Genomic DNA, 21808 nt, shown 5'->3' on the forward strand with positions numbered 1-21808 from the left:
AATATAATAGCTGAATAGGGATCGGAAAAGAAAGGTGACGGATAAACCCATGAGAACGAGTGCAACTTTTATGGCTGGCTGGTGTTGTGATTCTGTCTGTAGATGCTCGGTGTTCTCGCATCACAGCCCGGGCAAAGGAGGGTTCATTATGACTTCACTGTTGGGGGGGAAGCCAGTTGACGCAAGGCCGTTACACAATTTTCCTGATCATCAGAACCTCCACGATTATTGTAAGTATAACCCGAGCAAAGCAGATTTGGAACAAGAAAGAAAGCTTAATATGGCGGGGCCAAACTATTAAAATATATATATATATATATATAGATATTTGAGAGAGCAAAGTTAATTTCTGTAAATCTCCTTTATAAAAGAGCCTCGACAAATTTACTTTCTATTAATTTCTTAAAACTTCGTGTGGGACTTGACATATAGTTCCTTAACCCTATTAGAAAAAATTAAAAATTGAATCTTTCCGTTTCACAACTTTAGTGATCGGATGCCGTAGGAATTGGACCGCTCTTTACTTTAAAACCAGGGCTGAAATATTCTCTCTTGGTGGGGCCGTCTATTGAATTATTGAAAGGTTCACTCGCTAAAAATTTCTTGTTGAGAGCATGTACACCTTCAATGATTAGTCAGAATTTTGTTGGTAAAATAAAGAGTTGAAATCTATGAACCTTGAAAAGTGAGTGGAAGAGCTAAAAGTGTTCTCTCTACTACTTCGAAATCCCCTGGATGTTCCTTCAATAATCTCACCCTCTGCTCGCGATGCTAATAATGCTTCTGCTTCTGCTTCTGCATCAGCAAATTTATTTTAGAGGATAACTGAACGTCAAGTCACTTTGCAATATGTCTCATACATATTTTATTAATGGTAAGATAATTTCGAATATGCGATTGAAAACAAAGAGAAAAACAGAAGAAAAAGGAAGAAACTTTGGGCCATGGAGATGGAACTCCCAGACGAGTCAGATGGGCCAGTCTGCATGCAAACAGTTACAAGTCCATTAACCGCCGAAGGAAAAAGAAAGAAAAAGTTACTAGTCTGTTAACCCACCAGTACCAGGTTTTTGAGAGGTCAATTCAACTGGTTGGAATGAAAGCCGAACTCGTATGGTGATCTGAACAGCTGGAAGTCTTGAAAATCGGTAATCCCATTATTTGGAGACCCTAAGATGTGAGCTCGAGAGTCCGACAAAGCACTTGGGAACCCTTGGATCACCTGCATTGCAGGCTGCGGCGTACTAGAATGAATTGCATGGTTGGAATGTAGGTGTAGAGCTGGTTTTGACTCACGTGAACCCCAGGAATTGTTTGACAGAAGAGAGAGAGCACACCGGAAATCTCGGGTTGATTCCTGCTCCGTGAAGATCATGGGTTCTTCTAAGCCTGCAAAATAGTCATAAACTGTGTAACATGCACACCTTTAGACAATGATGGAAGGTTTAACATGAAACCACTGGAAAAGGCAGCATTAGCCACTGCAACCAGAACCTCAACAAAATTCTGGTTCAGTGGCCGCACCAAGGGGAGAACTTTTCTGGATACTATTTTGGAATGCTAGAGGTTTGATGAGGCTGACAAGTGCCTTACAATTGAATATTTTCTTTGGGAATGGAAGGTTGATATTGTTCATGTGCAGGAAACAAATTGGAAATCATCTAGAAGTATTGCATGGAGCTTGTGGGACCCTGATTTGTATAAATTAAAACACTCAGTGTATAATCATTTTGTATTCTTCTTGGAATCTTCTTCATTACTTGTTTTATTATATTTATCTTTTCTACATATGACTTCTCTTCATTTTTTCTTAGTTTTTTTAACATCTTTCCTTGTAATTAAAGTTGAGCATATAAGTTTCTGTTAGAGAAATTAAACTCCGATCTATCTTTAGTTATTATAAATGTGCATTATATATAAACATATTCTTAATTTTTCGTATCTCATATCATTTTTATAAATTTGTGTATCATAAATAGTAGGATATACATTATAGAACATACATAGAAGAATATTTAATTATTTTAATACTAATTCGCCTCCCAAAAAGATTAAATTCTTGATCCGCCATTGATCACATGGGATGGATTTGTCCGGTTGAATTTTGTTTTTGGGTCCAATAGGGTGGTGGAAAAATTGGAAGAGAGCAGGGGAATTTACTGTCTTTGATCTTTTACAAGCATGGGAGATAGCTTCGTTGTGGACTTTTGTAGGAGTTGATGGGCCAAATTCCGATGGAGACAAAAAGTATCTGTTGAAGGAGCTGACTAGTCCTTGTAGTTTGTGGAAGTATCGTAGTGCATGGTTGGGATTTCAATGTCATGACAATCAGTTTCCAAGTTAAAGATGGGTCAACCTGATCTTTGCTTTGGCTAAAGTGGAGTTCCCAAATTTCAGTTTTGAGCAGGATCTTAAGGATACTCCTCTTGTTGGAGGTTCTTTCATATGGTCTATAACAATCAAGGCAATCCTTCTTGGTCTAAAATTAATAGATTTCCCGTGTTCTTTGATTCGGAAGAGCAGTTTCCTTAACTAGACTTGTGTTGGGAGATGGCTCTAGAATTAACTTCTGGAGTGACCTATGGTGTGGAGATAATGCCTTTAAGAACTCATTCCCCTCAGTTTTCAGGATTGCATCTGAAAAAGAAGCTGGCTGATGTTATGGTGATATCCGGGGACCAAGTATAGTGGAATGTGAACTTTAGTAGAGCTGCCCAAGATTGGGAGGTTGATAGATTTGAGGTTTTTTTTCGTCTTCTATACTCCATGAGACCGAGCACTCAAGGAGTTGATAGGTTGTGGTGGATACCAGTAGGTAAAGGCATTTTCTTGGTTCGCTCTTTCTATAAATCTCTCACACATTTGCAGGATAATAAATTCCCATGGAAGAGGATTTGGCGAAATAAGGGGCACCTCCTAAAGCGGCATTTTTTGCTTGATTGGCTTCTCTGGGGAAGATTTTGATAGTGGATAACTTACGGAAACGTGGGGTCACCATAATAGATTAGTGTTGTATGTGCAAGAAGAGTGGCGAGATTGTGGATCATCTTCTACTGCATTGTGAGGTTGCTAGAGCGATATGGGATGATGTGTTCTACAAACTAGAGCTAGCCTGGGTAATGCTTGCCACAGTGGCTGCGTTTTTGGCTAGTTGGAAAAATCTTGGAGGTGCTCCACAAATCAAAGCAGTGTGGAAAATGATGCATATATGTATTCTATGGTGCTTATGGCAAGAGCGAAATGACCAGACATTCGAAGACAAGGAATGCTCTCTAGAAGATATTAGATCACTCTTTGTTAGAACTTTATTTCTATGGGCCATAGCTGTTGATTTTAATGGCCTTGGTATCCATGACTTTCTTGTTTCCTTTTCTTCTTCCTAGATCGGCTTTACCTCGTGTATACCATCTTGTGTACTTGGGCTATGCCTATTCTTATTAATACTATCGTTTACTTATAAAAAAAAAACAATATTACCAAACATAGCTCAAATTGCTTTCTCATTATTCTGGATTGTGGAAGCATTCAAGCGGGCAGTAAGTATTTTAAATTTGAGAATGTGGTTAATAATTGAAGGCTTTGTCTAGGGGCCAGGGCCCTCAAGGAAGCATACCCAGATCTACAAAATTGCATGGATGCAGGAGCCTCAATCGCAGATCTTTTAAAATATTCCAACGAGTTTCCTTAGTGGAATATCACAATCTTCACAGCCACACAAGATTGTGAAATTCATGCATTCATGAGTTCTACAATCTTGTGTACTCTATAGAGTGGGGGGAGCTGCAGACAAGACTTTTTGGCATCCTTCTTAGAAGGGGGAGTTCACCATCCGTTCTTACTACAAGTTTCTCATTACACAAAATATAAATCCATTCCTGTGGAAGAAAACTTGGAAGACAACGTTTCCCTAAGGACAACATTCTTTGTATGGAAGATCCTCACTGTGTAGAATCTAAGGGAATGGCGGATCATTGTTATGGATTAGTGTTGCATGAGCAAAAAGAGTGGGGATTAAGTTGATCATTGACTATTCCATTGCGAGATTGCCATGACCCTATGGAAGAACTTCTTAGCTAGAGTGGGGTCAGCTTAGGTGATGCTGAGAAGGGTGGCTAGTTTTCTAGCGAATTGGAGAGGTCTTCATGGTAATAAACATATTGCAGCAATATGGAAGACGGCACCGATATGCCTATGGTGGTGTCTTTTGGGGGGAGAAGAATGCAAGAAGTTTTGAATATCGAGAGCGGTCAATGGATGAGCTTAGAAGGTTCATTTTTAACACTATTCCATTGGTCAATTACAAATTGACTGTAATGGCCTGATTATTCATTACTTTCTTGTATCACTAAATAATCATGCTTAGGTGATGTTCTTCTATATGTCTCGTGTAGTTGGGCTATGCCTATTATTATCTTTCAATAAAATATTGTTTACCCATAAAAAAAGTAATTGAAGGATTTGTCAATATGGCTAGGCAGTGGTGGTCTTCCTATCACTTCCAAGGAACTCCAAATTTTATCCTAACCCATACACTAAACGCATTGTTAAAGGCTTGGAATGAACAAGTACTAAAGGCTATCTCTCATGTGGTAAATAAAATTTATTTTACTTTTTCTAACGACCATTCAAGTATGCACGATAATTATTATGTAATCAAACAAGCAAATTCTGACATGGAAAGATTTTAAGCCTATACAACGGTGCAAGCAAAGTCTGGCAATCAATACCCTTTCTGAAGTTAATCTAAAATCAAATTAAAATATCATAAAGCTAAGCTCTCTATAAGGAAGAAAGAAACAAACCTGGGTTGAGAACCTCACCTACGGTGCCCTTGGATGACAGAAGCCTACTGGAATCATCACAAATTGCAGTGATGGCACATGGCATTTCATTGCGGGGAAAATGCAGCTGTATATCAGTGTCGCTTGTTTTTTCAGGCTTCAGAGGATACTCTTTTGTTTGGGTAAACTTGGAGCTGCATATGTCCTCCCATGTTGAACTAACAGAAGCACTTGTGTAAACAAGTGGGACTCTGTCAAAGACAAGGTTCATCTGCTGCTTCCCATCTGTGAGGTACTCAATAAAAAACCCAATGAATTTTGCTTCGATAATGATTTTACCTTACATTGTTTTTATCATTAAACTGTGTATCAAAGGACCCTATTCTGCAGGGCATCTATCACAAAGTAACTCATATACTGCACAGTAGTAATTGTGCTAGTAACTGGCAGTTAAAAATGCATGACCCTTTTTCTAAGTTAAACTCTGTTGGGCCACTTTTAAGCTGTGACACCCCATATGATAAGGATAAGGGTAGGTGGTGTATGAGATCCCACATTGCTTGGAAAAAAGAAGTTGTTGCTCTTTATAAGGTTCCAATGGGGTTCCAATTGTATCATTTAACTAGTCATTTTGGAGTATAGACCATGTGGTTTGGGCCTTCCATTAGGGCGTTACAAATGGTAGCAGAACCTATCCTAATCATAAATGTGAGACTTAAGCCGTACCACCTACGATGGACTGGCCCGACGAGGGGGAGAGATTGTGAAACCCCATATAATAAGGATAAGGGTAAGTGATGTATGAGATCCCACATTGCTTAGAAAGGAGAAGTTCTTACTCTTTATAAGGTTCCAATGGGACTCCAATTGTATTATTGACTAGTCATTTTTAAGTATAGGTCATGTGGTTTGGGCCTTCCGTTGGGGCGTTACATAAGTTAGGGGTGTTCGATGCAAGATCATTCTATAATGCCTTGTCTCCTCGTGATAGCTACTCTTTCCTATGAAAGAATAGATAGCAGAACAAGGCTCCTTTAAGAGTCTTTTAAGGTAGAGAGTGACAACTTCTTTAGGAAAGATCCTCAGTGGACAACTTAAGTAAGCGACATGTTATCATGGTTGATGGTACTGCATATGTAAGAGAAGTGGAAAAAGGGTGATCATCTCTTACTTCATTGTGACGTTGCTAGAGTTTTATGGAACTCTATTTTAGGTTTGGAATAGTTGGAAATCACCTAAGAGATATCTGTTCCTCAATGCCTCTAAATATACAATTTCCAACTGCCAAACACTTTGTCAAATGAAGAGGTTACTAATATGTTGCTTCACTGGTCTAATTCAGACTAAAGGTACCCTTTTGATAAGTACAACTATATTATCAAGAACTGAAAACCCTTTTCCAACCATCAGCAACCCTCTCTCCTTTTTTCCTCTTTTTCTTTATGATTCTTTGACCCAGGTATTCTGAGTTGTGTTTCAATTTCCTATAATCTTTTCCTTCTTATTGATTATGGGGTACTTGATCCAGCTTTTGTTGCAAAGTCCTTTGTATTTATGCCCAATAAAGATATTTCAGTCCTTTGAATTACTATAGGATGTGGAGGGAGTTTTCATGGGCAGAGTCAGCCTTGGTTGGTTGTTGGTCATAATAGAAGTTCTGACTCAGGCTGGAGAACTTTCAAAGTTTGTTAAATATTCACGTGACTGAAACAGAAATCGAGTAGGAGGTGGCAGTCGTGATAGATTTATTATTAATTGGAGTCATTTCACAAAAAAGCTTCATTAAGAGGTTGATTTCTTCCAGTCTTTTATTGGCGAGAGAAACAGAGTAGGGCCTATTCGAGTTTCTCAAGGCCATTTGTCAGATTTGGGGATTTGGTTGGTTTAGGGCAACATATGACCTATTGTATCTCATAGGGGCATTTCAAGCAAAAGTGAGGAGGTGCTTGAGTTAATAAATAAAAAGTGGACATGGGCTTAACTACTATTGGACCAGCATTTGAGACAACAGAGCAGCCGCAGAAACAAGTGGGTGGTATTGCAAGTCAAGGATCCCTTCATTACTCCAGCTTAAATTGCCAAAAGTGGGTTTGAGTTTTGGAAGATTGATCTTTGTGGTTGACAGAGATTCGGTGACTCTCCATAGTGCCTGGATTTCTTGGCCAGCCATGATCTCTATGGAGCAGGTCTCGTTTTTGGGTAAGGGCCCTTTTTAGAGGAACCTCTTAACTGCGAGCCTCAGAAATTTGCTGGCCTTCTGACCAAACGAGTTCAAGAGGCATAGGTGTAGTGGAATTAGATTCAATCTTACCGAAAGTGAAGGGTTTCAGTCATTCTGGGAGGATTGCTTGTGAAAGGTTTGAAGAGGAGCTAATGGCCTTGTTCAAAATCATTGAAGTGAGATCTATCATAATGATTTGGCTCTTAATCCGAAACCTGCCACCCTGAGCCAGGTTAGTAGAGAGTTAAAGCAATCAATATGCTCTATTAACCACAATTTGTATTGTATACCATCTTGTGTACTTGGGCTAAGCCTATTCATATCAATATAATCGTTTACTTACAAAAAAAAAAAAAAAAATTAACTACAATTTGTAAGGGAGTAGTTCAGTCAGGGCAAGAATAAGAGGAGGGGTGTTCATGGTTTTATATGAAGCCTTAGCTATTGTCATGGAACGCTAGGTGCTTGAGATTGGAAAAGAAGCGGCCAAGGATGAGGAATTTGCTTAGACGATGGAAGGCTTATATTATGTCTTCGGTAAATGAAAAATGGAGCATATCATGCATAGTGCAGAAAAAGAGTTCGTGGGTTGTCAACATGTAGATTTAGTGGTGTTCAGAATCTAAAGGAGCCTTTTGTGGGATATCGATTATGTGGGATAGAGTTTTTGTTTGGGGGAGTTTTCTGTTGTTGTTTCTTTTCAAAATGTTGAAAACTGTTTAGAATAATAGCCTTTTGCAGGTGTTTATGGTCCCAATTTGGATAACGTGATGAGGTTTTTTGTGGGATAAACAGGCAAGTTTGATGAGTTTGTTAAGAATAAAACTTCTTTATACAAGTAATTTGTGAATTTGCTTTAATAGTTTACTAAATTCAATTTCCCTACAATTTGAAAAAAATAAGGAGAGACTTCTTTGGGGTCCATAAATGCAGAAATTTTTGTGACACTTGACATGCTATGTTTAAATTAGATGCATCCAAAAGGCAACACAAAGCTACGAATTCACCAATGGTACAGTTGAACATTGTATCAAATGACATTTGAGTTGAAATAATTATATCACAACCTGTCAATGAAATCACCTTAATGCATGGATTCAAAACTAATAATAATGTGTATTATGCATGCTCATATGATAACTTAGTCCAGGTAACTCTATATTGAGAAAAGAAAAAAGAAAAAAGAAAAAAGGTAAAGTTTAATTCCAAGTTTAAAAACAGCACCATAAATTGATGAAGACAGCCTTGCTGGATTTAAATGGACTGCTTCTGGCTGTGGCTTGCGTCGCCTAGCATTATGATCAGAAAGACGCCTGCGACAGCTTCGCTTCTTTTCATCAAACTCGGACAGACTGTGGAACCTTCGGCATTAAAAACAATGTGGATACTAGTATCAAAGTTGTGAGCTAGGACTTGAAGCTAATGTTGATTGGTTATGAATCAGGACACGAGTGGAATTATTAATGACCAGAGACTTTAGATAAAAGAGTGACTACTGATAAAATCATCAATAACAAATTGTTACTGGATTTCAATATGTTCTGACATATAACTACCATTTTATAAGAAGCATTTACCTGCTACACTGTTGACAAAACCGAAGTTCCAGACCACCTACAATGACCTTTGGGGATTTTGAATGACTTTCACAAACTCTATGTTTGCGATGGTAATCTTTAGCCAACGAGAGGTCAAGGTTACAGCCTTCAACTTGGCAGTGCAATGTCTGTGTGCTCTGACAACTGGACTTGCATTTCTTAGCTGCGGTTGCTGATGACATGGAAGTCAGAGAAAATTTTGAGGTCTCTGTACTGTTTCCAACACAAGCATCTTCAGAGTACATCAGCTTACCAAGCTTTAGACTGAGCAATGGCTCACCAGAGCCAGATGGAAGCTCAAGTGTTGGAGAAGTTCCATTTGTCTCCACCTTGGCCAGTTTTTTCTTCCTGTGAAAATCTTTCGGGAAATCTCTAAAGGTCTCAAGAGTGAGCTTGGATGTCTTACTTTCACCAATTGAATATGAATCTACTGAAGCTGATTTGAAGCTATTTGACAGAGAAGCATGTCCCAAGTCTGGATCAGACCCACCACCCCCAGATGAATAAAAGCATCCAGGGTTAATTCCTTGATCTGCTTGCATAGCCCATTCTATTGGTTGCAACTTTAAATTCTCATTTGCTTTTGCATTGCAAACGAATAGATTCTCCCACTCCCATTGCGAGGGGGATTTTTCACTCCACTCCATCAGCAAGACTGAACTCATAAATTGATATCACACTACCTTCTCCAAAAGATGCAAAAAGCAACTGGTCACCGCTTCCTGAAAATGTTACTTGAAACTAAAGTTGACTTTATTGAGATACTACAGAAAGAATTATAGCACCCAATACTGAGAGAGGTGGTCGCAAAATACTCTTATAGTGATTGACAAACCCCACGCCAACCTGCTAAGAACACCCTGTTAGAAGACAATAGAAAGAACTGACAGATAATACAAATCAAGCTCATAACTGTCAAGAATAGGCATTAGCTTCTTTACTCGCACAATGAAGAGCTAGGCATCTCTTCTGATTCAGATGATTGATAAATCACGGAAAAAAACAGTGGCCTTGCAGAGACAATGTCAGAGTGCCCTCCCTGTTCCCCCCCAAGTACACAACTCAAAATATGTAGAGAGGAAATTTCGACCTCCCATTAGCAGAAACTCTCAACTCTTTGGCACGTAAGACTACCGCAGGAGTCAATAATCCATCGCCGTAGGCCAATTAGTCATTCCCGGATTTTAAGATACCACGGAAGCAAGTCCCAACCTCAAGAGAACCCAAGAAAAAATTACCATCTCCTTTTTTATCATGGAAGAGAAAGAAGCAAATCACAAAAGTCCGCACGTTATCTGCTGCCTTTCTGAAAATACAATCAGTCACCTTTGACCCCGAGTAGGGACGGGAAGTGTTCCCCAGTTTCCTGCAACACTTACAGTGACCAAACTTCCTATATTTATTTACAGTTTCGTCTCCTTTACCACCCTTCATGCAAAATACCCTTCATATTCAACGAAGCACTAAACACACAGCCTACCCTTCCAATAATTCACACCTAACATCATCAACGCAAAGCCACAAGTCGGGCAATGAATAAGACAACAAACTCATCAACAAAAAGCTAGGTACACCTTGATAGATCAGACAAACTACACAATTACCAGCAACCTAAACCCATGACTCTCTGCCTTTCTTATGTAATACATCGGCTCCACCATATTTTCCCACCTAATCAAACATACAAATACCAACCAACATACTCGATTATGTAATAACGAAATGCAAAATTAAATGCCGCACCATTTTATTTTTATCATGCTTCCTAGTTCCTATATTTGTATAATTTGTTGCATTGCACTGAGCACGGAAATCGAATTTGATAAAAAGAAAAAAAAAAACTGGCTTTTGGCGAGAGAAAATATTTATTACGCAAACTGTCAAAATTAATGAAATGTCACTGTTAGGTATAGGTGCTGGTCCCAGACTCCCAGTCCCCTGTGGTTTTGAAGGCTTTGGGAGAAGTTAGTCCCCTTCCTGTAGCACCATCGAGTAACCAGTTAAAAAGAAAACAAAAACAGACGACTTTCTATTTGGGATAGAAAAACGGCGTCGTAACGATTTCTCTGCAGCCACCACTTTCCCGAGAAAATCGAGAGCAGGAAAAGAAAGGAATCATATCTTTTTCCATTTCCAATTACCAAACTTAACACTAAGGACTTGGTTTCCAGAATAAAACTAACAGGAGCGTGTCCAAATATAGAAAAATATCGGCAACTCCCACTCCTCCATCTATCGTCATTATTACTCCTATTTTTCTCGCCAAAAGGAATTAAGAAAAAAGATCTCCACCGTGTATTTCCTCTCAGATGGCAGATAATCTGGAATCATTGCTTTCTTTCATTTCCTTTTTCTCATCAATCCCGAGAATAACAATGACAACACAATACAAGTGCCAGAATCAGAGAAAAAACAAATTTCTTTTCCTTTTTATTTATTTTTTTTTTGCGTTTCAGATTGAAGGGAGAAAAAACTCGAAGGTTTTATTCGCTTCGGGGAAAGTCTGCGTGGATTATAGATTTCTTTCTTTGATGCTTATAGATTTAGAAATCGAAAGAAAAAATTAAGAGCGAGAGAGAATGCATAGCTTACTTTTTGTTGCCAAGATGAGAAACGGTGATTCGGATGGAAATTGGCGGGGCGCTTAGATTATTATCGTTCTGTTCCAGAGCGGCATGCGGGCGGAACGTACATCTCTGGTTCACAAGAATCTTATGCAGCCAAGCTCTCTTTTGCTTCAGGCCGGTTTGTAAAGTTGAATTTGTTGGAATCGAAGGCTAGAGAGAGAGTGAGAGAGATGGCGAGTCATAGCGAGTCGACTCACTCCGAGGTTGACCGCATAACTTTTTAGTCAACCGAGAGTAATTATGATCAACTCCCCGAGGATCGAGAATTCCCGACGTTAAGATGTCATAAGATAAAATAAAAATACGGCATCATTAGTATTTTATCACAAGACATTTCAGCTCATCTCAGCTTATCTCAACTCATCTCAACTCATCTCACTATTATTTATTACTATTCAGTAACTTTAACTCACAAATCTTACTATTATTTATAACTCATCCCATTACTATTTACAATCCATCTCAACTCATCTCAAGTCATCTCAAGTCATATTCGAATCCAAACGTCTTCTTAATAATTAATATAGATCACTGGTTAAATTGTAATTCAATTGGTATTTTCTCTTTGTAATAATGAAAAGGAAGAATGAGGTCGTAGGTTTTTACTCTCGCGAAGAAATCCTCTCTTTGTAGAAAAAAATATAAGGTTAGGTTTCATGTTTGGATAAAGAAGTTGAAATTTTTATTATATTTTATGTAAAAATTTATAAAAATTATAATGATAAGATAAGATAAGATAAGTTAAGACTATTTTTCAATTTAAACTTGAGCTAAGTCGTAAATCTAATTATCACCACTACCGCATACATATTGTAAAATTGTTACATAGAATAATGAAAGGTACAGATCTTGTATAAATTTTTTTGTAAAAATGTGGATCTCATAAAAAAAATGACTTTTTTACATTTTTTTTCTTTATAATGGGCCCTATTTTTTTTTTAAAGTAAATCTATTCACCATTCTCTCACTATCTCATGATGTGATATTAGTTGATATATTTATAAATAAAATATAATAAATAGTTTCTAATCATTTAATATCATATTATAAAATGATGATGAAAATTAAAATAATGAATAGCTTTATTCTATAAAAAATTTGTGCAAAACTTATAAACTGAATATTGGATTGATTTGAAATTCCTTGCTTTCGACAATAATCCTTGAACTTTTTGTTGAAAAGTAGCCATTTTTTTTCTAGTTCAGATAAGTAGCCATATAGCTTCTTTATTTTATTATTATTATTATTATTATTATTATTATTATTTTAACACGCCGTATAGGTAGTTTGGTTTGCGTTATACTTCTTATATGTAGCATTTAATATCATTTATAGGTTACAGTTTTAAAACTTGGTTTTAGCTTTTTCTATAAAAGTGATGCTCTTTTAATAAAATTTGGGGTGTTGACCTCCTTAAAAAATACAGTGTGCACATGTAACAAAATATTTCATAAACGTTTTACATGTATTTTCAAAATGACACGATTTTTATATATTTTTTAAATGTTTTACATATATATTTGGGTTAAACTTGAACACGTAATTATAATATAACTATTTCCTATGTAGAAGTACTATAAATATAAAGAGATTATATAAAAATAAATTTATAAATTGACGTATCTTCATATGATCCGCGATTCCATTGTATCTATTTTAAAACATTAGCATTGGATTGGTCATCTTATTCTTCAAATTTTGACTAATATGTAACTTTTTCACTTTTAACTAATCATTCAAAACTTGAAGTCTACATTAGATTAGTCATCACACCCTCTATAATAATAAAATATTATTATTTTTTATTTTTTATATTTTTTAATTAATTTTCATAATTTTCAATAACCTCCAACAAATCATATTTATTTTTATTTTCACAATTTAACAATCTATAATATAATAATCTCATATGTATATAGATGGTAAAATCTCATATGAATAAAAATCTCATATTTATAATATAATAATCTAAAAAAATACTTTTAGACTAGCTATAGTTCTTTTCATATTTGAAAAGAATAATGAATTTACTATAGTTTATAGTTTGGATGAAAACAATTTAGCTGATTCAATGTGGAGCAAATATGGACGATATTTACTAAATTTGAAGATGAAAAAGCATTTGGCTAATCCAATACCAATGCTCTTAGGTACTTCTACTCAGTCTCATGAGTTTGCCCCCTCAAACTTACCACTAGTATAGTTGCACCTTTTTTTTTTCTTTCAAATATTTTTAAATATTTAAAAAAAATCACTTCACTAATAATCACTTCTTTGACCGTTAAAAAAAATAGAAAAAAAAAATGAGCAATAATTTTAAGGGGGCAAAATCATGGGGCCCAATATAATTTTTCATCTATTTTATAATAAAAATAACTTTATAATTTGATGTATCATATCAAATTACATAATTTGATAGGTTAATTTTTGTATAATCTTTTTATGACTAAAGTATTTCTCTTTCATACATACAAAGTTGGGAAGAAAAATGAGTTTTTTATATTTTTCATACATACAAAGGGGGCAAATTTTCACACACACAAAGAAAGGGTAGAGACTAACTTCAAAAGGACAGAAACTTTAACATGTTGTAATAACATGACTGCTAACTTATTTAAAGAGTTGGTATAAGTTTGTTGAAATCTTTAACTTACTTCAACTTACTCATACTCTCTTACTCGTGTTGTAATAACAAACCTTTTTTTCTCACGTTCAAAAAGCAGGAAAAAGAAATAAACAAGCATTAGAAGTTTGTGTCATAAACGATTATATAACCAACCTTATATATGTTTATAGTAATCTACAACTCGGACAAATTGACATGAAGATACTACTAAATAAATGGAAATAGGTCCAATTAATCTTTGGAATAAATAAATAATTATTCACGCATAACAACAACATAGGATATGAAGGCAGGCACGGGTGGGTAGGTGAAAAGCGAGAGATGTGTTGTGTGTGAGCCTTTGAATATTTTATTAACGCTAACAATCGAAGAATGACACAAGTTTTTGTGTGGATTAAGGTTGGCACCAGGTGGCTTCATCAGGCGAGTGAGATTGTTAATAATTGGAGTTGATTATTACTTTTAACTTTGAAGATCGAAACAGAAGTTCCGTCCTCGAGAGCACATTTTCTCGTGTTAGGTTTTACTTGGTCCGATGCTGTCCGCTGTCTATCGGACACAAAACATTATAAAAATTTAAGAGGAAAAGTGGTATTTGTTCAAACAATATAGAAAAATGCAATAATAAATGAGTGTCATTACCGTCACCGCTCTCAATTATCGTTGTAGGTATCGTTAGTTATAAAAAATAAAATAAAAAAATCACAATATTATTAAAAAATACTTACTTAATCACTAAATAAAAATAAAATAAAAAATCACAGTAATAGAAAGTAGCGGTGAGAGTAATATTTTTCATAATAAATTTGCGTTAAAGAACCGATCCCACTACAAGAAAAAGGTCTTTTTGCAGCAATTTTGTGTTTGACGGAAATGAAATATGTAACCAACTCAAATATACCCAGCCTAACCCTGGAATCAAATATGTAAAGGAATAGAATAGGAAGATGAGTTGCTACTCATAATAAACCTTACCGCTCTGGAGTTTGCATGAATCCCCAATATCTTATTCTTACTGCTGGTGAATTTGAGGAGTGGAATGAGAGGAAAAGGAAGCTCAAATGATAAAATCATCTGACAACACAAATGATAGTTAAGCTGCAGCACAAACGAGATAGACAAGAACATCCAATTTGCGAAACATTGCATGTTGAAAATGAGATCACGAATGTCATTTTAAACCACAAATTAAGCCTGTCAATGACGTATATTGTAATCATTTAGCATACAGTGAGGAATTTCTATATGGCGTGCGGTGGTATAGGTGCTGTTTGGATATAGCCAAGGGACCATAATGGTGAATTAAACAATGGTAATTGGTAAAATCTATTTATTTTTCTTCAGAGAATTTTGTTCAAGCAGAAAGACACTGCTTTCCGTTCCAAAATGTAATTTTCCAATACTAAGATCATTGAAACATTTGGGAAAATGTGAAAACCTAGAGAACATTTGGGAGTTTTATTGCTGTGGAGGATCCAATGTCTTTTACATTCCATTCAAAAGAAAAAAATAAAGCCATAACAGATTGGGCTATTTTACTAGCAATCATGAATTATTCCTTTGAAACTAACTTGAAAATAAGTCTAATTCAACTGCATTGATTTGTGAATATAAACATGCATTTTAGTACTAATATAGGGTTCAGATCTATACAAAGCTCAGGGCGTCTCTTAGTATATTCAATTTAGTTTGGAATTGTGATCCCATATTCTGGAAGAAAAAGGTAATTTACAGGCAAGAATATCTTTATATATCTTACTGATGCAATAATGATGATCAGCTTTCCAGCCCCAGCAGAGCCACCAATATCTTTATATATCTTACAAAAATATAAGATGAGTCAGGTCAAAATAATTAGTGTGATGATCTTGTAATTCAACCAAGTTAGACAAAAGTATATTCATGATATGAGACTCCCAAAAATAAATGGGAGGCCATAAAGTAATTGCTTAAAAGCATCCAAGTAATTCAGGCATTACTTCGAAGTTGAACTAGTAACAAAAACAATTCAGTTAGAATATGAATTCCCAATCACTGATCAAGGCCATCATGAAGCAAATATCCATAAATTAATTTACCAATACTTTATGATTAGAAATATAATTTTTCTATTCCCTGGCTGTTCATTCTATAAAAGGAAACGGACATAACTTATCTGTATTCTTTGAGATTAAGAGACAATGCTAGATAAAATGGATTATTCTTAACTTTAAATTTCAAATCTGAAAGCTTTCTAGGTAGAAATTTAAATACTGTCCTTTGGATAAACAAAAGAATTGGGAAATATTTGCTTGGCCTGAAAATATGTATGGTCAATTAGCAAAGTACCTGCATAACATATTGTCCTGCATACGTTCCTGTTATGTACGGTAGAACTCTGACCTGATGCCAGCAAAGCAATTGCAAAAAGTTTTGAACTCCAACTACCTAAGACATTCTGTAAACAATAAATTAAAACCAAGATTACAAAAGCATCTGGATTAATAACCATTGCCATTTTCTGTGAGAAAACAAGTGCCAGGGCCAAGAAAAAAAATGGGAACATTAACAAGTTTGGATGAATAGCATATTCTTAATAAAAATGAGGCCTTATTCAAGTCCAAATCCTCGCAGCTCTTCAGCAAATCAAATTTGTGGAATTACAAACTGCACCACTTACTGAAATAACGGACACATTAATGAGGAAAGCCACCATTAGTGCAAAGGCACTCTCTATTAGATAGAATCTGCAGGCCTCCTGTGAGATAGTATGCCATCAAATGTTGTTCTTACAATATTTCCAGAATCTACTTGCAACAAAATTATCTATTGTTGCAAACAACACCATTAACTAAATAATTGTTCTTTAAACAAGCCATAAAGGAGCTGGTTTCATTCAATTATGATTTACTAATTGAAGCTGTATGGCTTCTAACCAAAAGAGGCAGAGAGAAGGAAAAAAAAAAAAAAAGTTATAGCAGAGTATTATGTGATTGAAACACTTTTACTTTGCATCCATATTCCGCATGAATCTTAAACTACCTAAAAGGTAAGCTAATCACCTTAGATTCCTCTAATTTGACAATAAAAACTACCGTTTTCAGAAAACTTGGAAGCAAATTACCCATCATGTACAATAATTTGCAAAAATCTGAACCACTTGAGACAAAAATCAAATTGAAAAAGCATCCGCATATAAAGATAGAGAAACCGAATTGAAGATGAACAAAGAAGTAAACCAGTAAAAAGAAAAATAAGGCACCAGACAAAGTCATTCAAAATCAAAATGAGTTACCCAGTTCTTCAACGACCCACAGAGTAAAATCCCGTAAAAAGCCTCACAACAGAAGGTGGGGGAGCCATATAAATCAATCATCAACGGCATCCATTTCGAAAAGAAACCGAGGTGAACAGAGAGTTTCTGAGAGTGAGGTCGAGAGGGAGGAGGGGTTCGGCGTCGTGGTGCTGTCTGTAAGAGTTCAAAGAAGAAGGAGGAGGAACGCAGAGAGCAATTGCACGAAGGATAAAGGAAGAGTTTTCTGAATATACACCGTTTCTGAACGTTCTCTGTATTGAGCACTGTACAGTCTGTCCTACATGTACACCTCCGTCATCTCTGTTACTCTGTATAACAAACTAACCATTTCTGTACTAAAAAGTAGCAGCTAGTTAAATAAAAAAATAATAATTATTTACAAAATAAATCAGAGTAATAAAAATAAGCAAATTTGAATAAATATAATTTATCCCTTTTTTAACTTTAGGCTAAAACGATTTATAGTTTCTTTTAAAGATGAACGTACGCTTGATCATCGTAATAACCTCTCACAAGATGGAAAATAGAGGTTGACTATTATCATCTTGAACAAATATAACTAAAGATTAAATGAAGGCAAAGCCTTTGTAAAGATATTAGCAAGTTGACATTTCGAGGAAAAATGGGTTGTGATGATGCTGCCCTCTTGGATCTTGTCTCTGATTAAGTGACAATCTAATTTGATATGCTTTGTACATTTGTAGAAGACTGGATTGGCAGCGATATGGATGGCTGCTTGATTGTCACAGTAAAGTAATGCAGCTTGAGGATGAGAAACCCGAAGATCAAGAAGCAAATATCGAAACCAAGTGAGCTCAGAACATGTGGAGACTATGGAGTGATACTCAGACTCGGCTAAAGAATGAGACACCACAGATTGTTTTTTGGACTTCCAAGAAAAAAGTGAGTCTCCAAGAAGAATGCAATACCTGGTAACAAAACGACGTGTGTCAGGACACGAGACCTAATCAGAATCACAATAGGCCTTGAGTTGAAGTTGAGAGCAAGATGAGAGCAAGATGCCCTGTCCAAGTGCTACTTTGATGTACCGAAGTATTTTATGAGCTGCAGCCAAATGTGAAGTCGTGGGATGATCTATAAATTGACTAAGGAGCTAGACATCATAACATATATTAGGCTTAGTGGTGGTTAGATACAGCAAACGGCCAATAAGTCTTCTATAAGAGCTCGGTTCTGAGAGTGGAGCACCAGAATATTTCCTTAGCTTCAAATTATGCTCAAGTGGCAGCTTGAGAGGTTTGCTGCCAAGTGTCTCTAAGTCAGTCAAGATATCCAATGTATATTTTGAAAGACCTTGCAAAGTCGGAGTCGTAGGCTTTTTCTCCTTAGAAGTCGAAGTCGGAGGTGGAGTTGAACCGACTCTAACTCCGATCTGATCCGACTCCAATACGCCGACTCCAACACCGATATTATATATATTTTATAAATATATATATATGTGTTTTTCTATATATTAATCATAAAAATTGTATATATTTATATTTTATATAGTTGGTTAAAGTCCATGCTATATTAGCATGAGCTCATTATTATTAAATAATATATTTATACTATAATATATATAGATTAAATTGACTAATAATAGTTTATATATAAACATCATACTATTACAATATTACTACTATGTAACAATAAATTATTAATATATAAATATAATAGCATGTAATAGTAATGTATAATAACTAAAGTATAAAAACATATAATATAATAATAGTAATGTATAATAACCAATGTTCCAATATATAATATATAATCACTAGTGACTAGTATAATAAATTAAATATAGAATACTAAGTCTAGTATATAATTAAGTTAGAAACTAATATAATAATACGTAATACTTTAGTAGAACAATATGTAACTAACTACTAACGTGGTATTATTCATAATTTTTGAATTATCGCTTATTTTAATAATGAATAATGTCACACATAGGAACATGTAAGTATGGTACACCCTAACACATAGCATGACTTCTAGACCCAAGAAAACAGCTAATTAAAAAAATCAATAACTTACAACTCCTATCCATTCAACAAAGCATTTGTTTGAAACACATTTTGTAGAGTGTGTTGAGTTGAGACGAGATGACATGAGAGTTGAAGTTAAATAAAATATTATTATAATATAATTTTTTGATATAATTTTAGTTTTAGATTTTAAAAAATTGAATTATTTATTATATTTTATTTAAAAATTTAGACTAGAAGAGTTAAGATAGTTTTTAAATCCAAAGGCTATGACTGAGGTAGGACTGTTCTTTTATTCTTTTATAAACAATTTGTGAAACTGTCTCCCCTCTGCATGGAAGATTTATCCCAATGTTCCTTTAATTAGGAGTCGTTGTGCATGTGGGCCAATGGGCTTGCCAAATCTCTAGGGCCATTTTTTCTTGGGCTTGGGTCTCATGCTCGGACCACATTCTTAGATCCTTCATAGTCTGATGGCTGATCATTCTGTGACTTTCATGTCCAAAAACAAAAGCCCACATATGGAGAAAACAAAAGGAACCCCATGTACGAGAGCAATGAGAAGAAAGAACCCCCATGTTCGAAAAAGTGGCCAAACGAGTAATCAAAAGCACACGTAAAAGAAGGGAATCCATGATGATGATCATCATGAGCTATCATACAACTATACCCACCACAAAAGGACCAAAATCCTCTCTTCCCCAGACCATAAGAAATGATTACCCACCGCCTCCCCATCCTCCTCCCCCTTTGGTTTTTGACAAACCATCATTCAAAATCAAACCCTTCCCCTATGACCTTACCTTTTGCCTCTCTATATCATGATGCATTACTTTCTCTTTACCCAATTTGCCCACCTCTCTCCTTCAAATTTACTCTCCGACCATCTCCCTCTTGAATTTTTTCCCAGGATCTCTCTCATCCAAATGTTGCCAGTTGCACTGGTTAATAAAGCATATCTCAAGTCATTATCCATTTAAATATGACTAAGTGAGAATTTATAAAAGTAAGTTTATAAACTGACGTGTTTTTATGTGATATATTAAATTTATTTTATAATTTAATATACCACAGTAAATCATATCAGTTTGTAGATTTACTTTTATCGAATATCTCTACGTGCTTAAAACATTTCTCTTACATATAAAATCACTAAAAAAATCACCAAATATGGCACTAAAAGTCCAAATCCTCATATTTAATAGAAATACATGGTCAAATTTCCTATATTCCCTCATATATACCTTTACACATGATAAGCTTACATTTTGAAGCAACATTCTCGAGAAGCTGAATCACGGTACTCTACCAACCAACCTCTCCTCCCGCCAAGCCCATCGAAACAATAGAATATTCCAAAAAAAAAAAAGGAACAAAAACAAAGAAAATAATGTAGCACATTATAATATCTTGTAGAGTGTTTAACCTAACCTTAAAGGCAGACATTGTCCCAAGTGCTACGTTGAAGCAACAACATTATTCATATCATCATGTATATCCGACGTGACCATGACTTTTGGGTACGTTGGGGTTGCGGGGAAGAGTTAAAAAGAAATGACCTATGACAGTTTGGTTGTAACCATGTTATTAGGCAAGTGAAAGATGCATGGTAGCTCTAGAAAAGGGGAAATTTCAGTTTCTCAGATGATTCAGATTCTTCTCTCTTTTTTTTATTTTTTTTTTTTTGGGTCAGCAAAGGAAGCATTCCCTTGGAACTTGGACGAATACAATATATATAATCATCCCCACCCCCCACACGAATTACAGCACGGTTGTTTCATCCACACAATGATGCAATCCTGTCCATGAATGATGGTTTGGCCGTGTGGGCAGACAAGGATGTTCCTATACTCATGATTTCAATTGTTGGTGATGTTTATGCAATTTCCTTTGTCAATCTCAACTTTTGGTTGCAAAGTATTAAAAATCCAAAATGACACTTGGGTCCCCTAGAGACCATGCATTATAGAATAATGACATTACTTCTATTCTACTCTCTTCAATTGAATTTTGTACATACCTTCATTTAATACCTTAGCTCATAATTAACTAGTTAGGTATGTTTAGTTTGTTTCATAAATCAATGGTATAGCAGCATTTTATCGTAGATCTTACAGAAATTTTGTTCTTCATTCTAAATTTGATCATGATCTCCGATTACATTTATTATGTATTAAATTTTAAGTAGTTGATATATTAAGCCACTTAAAATTTATTAAAAATATCACTCATTTAATATAGAATTATAATAGAGTTGTAAATTAATTATTTTTTTACGGAATTTACTACTCATCATCTCCACACACCGCATACTACATTTAAAAATAAAAATTTTAAATCTTTTTTGGTTTTATTCTTTTTAAATTAATTGAGTTCTTCTATTTATCATCCGTACATTATATATTTGATAAGAGAAAAAAAAATTATATATAGTATATGGGTAGAATTTTTCGGTTAGGAGAGTCAATGCAGGAAAAATAAAGTAAAATCACAAGGTTTCTCTAAAGAAATCGAGCTCCATAAAACTTAAAAGGAAAAGATAAAATAAATGATGTTGAGGGGTAAAGGGCATTTATGACAATTGTTGAAGAGGGGACATTAGTAATAAATAGTAGGTAGTTTCGTAAATCTAACAAAATCATCATAAAAATGAAAGTGGTGGGACAATC

At 35.2% G+C, this 21808-nt stretch overlaps 2 protein-coding genes across 10 annotated transcripts; both read right to left on the reverse strand.

Annotated features, from left to right (window-relative positions):
• Nucleotides 1-576: 576 nt before the first annotated feature.
• On the reverse strand, nt 577-11469 carry LOC108979715 (squamosa promoter-binding-like protein 2). Of its 7 annotated transcripts, none has more exons than XM_035686545.1 (5): nt 8580-11469; nt 8227-8363; nt 4803-5066; nt 1058-1389; nt 577-795 (listed from the first exon to the last, which is right to left on the reverse strand). In XM_035686545.1, the coding sequence occupies exons 1-4, from the start codon at nt 9263-9265 to the stop codon at nt 1079-1081; spliced, it is 1398 nt and encodes a 465-aa protein (XP_035542438.1). In that variant the 5' UTR covers nt 9266-11469; the 3' UTR covers nt 577-795; nt 1058-1078. The 7 variants fall into 7 exon arrangements, with proteins under 7 accessions (XP_035542438.1, XP_035542434.1, XP_035542435.1 ...); XM_035686541.1 differs by lacking the exon at nt 577-795 and having other exon boundaries at nt 804-1389; nt 8580-9446; nt 11193-11469; XM_035686542.1 differs by lacking the exon at nt 577-795 and having other exon boundaries at nt 804-1389; nt 8580-9446; nt 9542-11469.
• Nucleotides 11470-13759: 2290 nt separating this feature from the next.
• LOC109021756 (metal transporter Nramp6-like) lies at nt 13760-17509 on the reverse strand. Of its 3 annotated transcripts, XM_035686548.1 has the most exons (5): nt 17128-17509; nt 16513-16590; nt 16182-16290; nt 15613-15662; nt 13760-14927 (listed from the first exon to the last, which is right to left on the reverse strand). In XM_035686548.1, the coding sequence occupies exons 1-5, from the start codon at nt 17215-17217 to the stop codon at nt 14772-14774; spliced, it is 483 nt and encodes a 160-aa protein (XP_035542441.1). In that variant the 5' UTR covers nt 17218-17509; the 3' UTR covers nt 13760-14771. The 3 variants fall into 3 exon arrangements, 2 of the variants coding, with proteins under 2 accessions (XP_035542441.1, XP_035542442.1); XM_035686549.1 differs by lacking the exon at nt 15613-15662 and having other exon boundaries at nt 14848-14927; XR_004798564.1 differs by lacking the exon at nt 16513-16590 and having other exon boundaries at nt 14823-15672.
• Between the last annotated feature and the right edge of the window lie 4299 nt (nt 17510-21808).

The sequence above is a fragment of the Juglans regia genome, chromosome 16 (genome assembly GCF_001411555.2).
Source record: "Juglans regia cultivar Chandler chromosome 16, Walnut 2.0, whole genome shotgun sequence".
NCBI lineage: Eukaryota > Viridiplantae > Streptophyta > Magnoliopsida > Fagales > Juglandaceae > Juglans > Juglans regia.

Coding starts and splice junctions, on each gene's coding strand:
- LOC108979715 (XM_035686545.1), bottom strand. CDS start 9,265: ATGAGTTCAGTCTTGCTGATGGAGTGGAGTGAAAAATCCCCCTCGCAA. Junction 8,364..8,579: donor TTTTGTCAACAGTGTAGCAG/GTAAATGCTTCT, acceptor TTAATGCCGAAG/GTTCCACAGTCTGTCCGAGT. Junction 5,067..8,226: donor GCTGTCTTCATCAATTTATG/GTGCTGTTTTTA, acceptor AGTACCTCACAG/ATGGGAAGCAGCAGATGAAC.
- LOC109021756 (XM_035686548.1), bottom strand. CDS start 17,217: ATGCCGTTGATGATTGATTTATATGGCTCCCCCACCTTCTGTTGTGAG. Junction 16,291..16,512: donor TTAATGTGTCCGTTATTTCA/GTAAGTGGTGCA, acceptor TATTGTTTACAG/AATGTCTTAGGTAGTTGGAG. Junction 15,663..16,181: donor CAGGACAATATGTTATGCAG/GTACTTTGCTAA, acceptor AGATATATAAAG/ATATTGGTGGCTCTGCTGGG.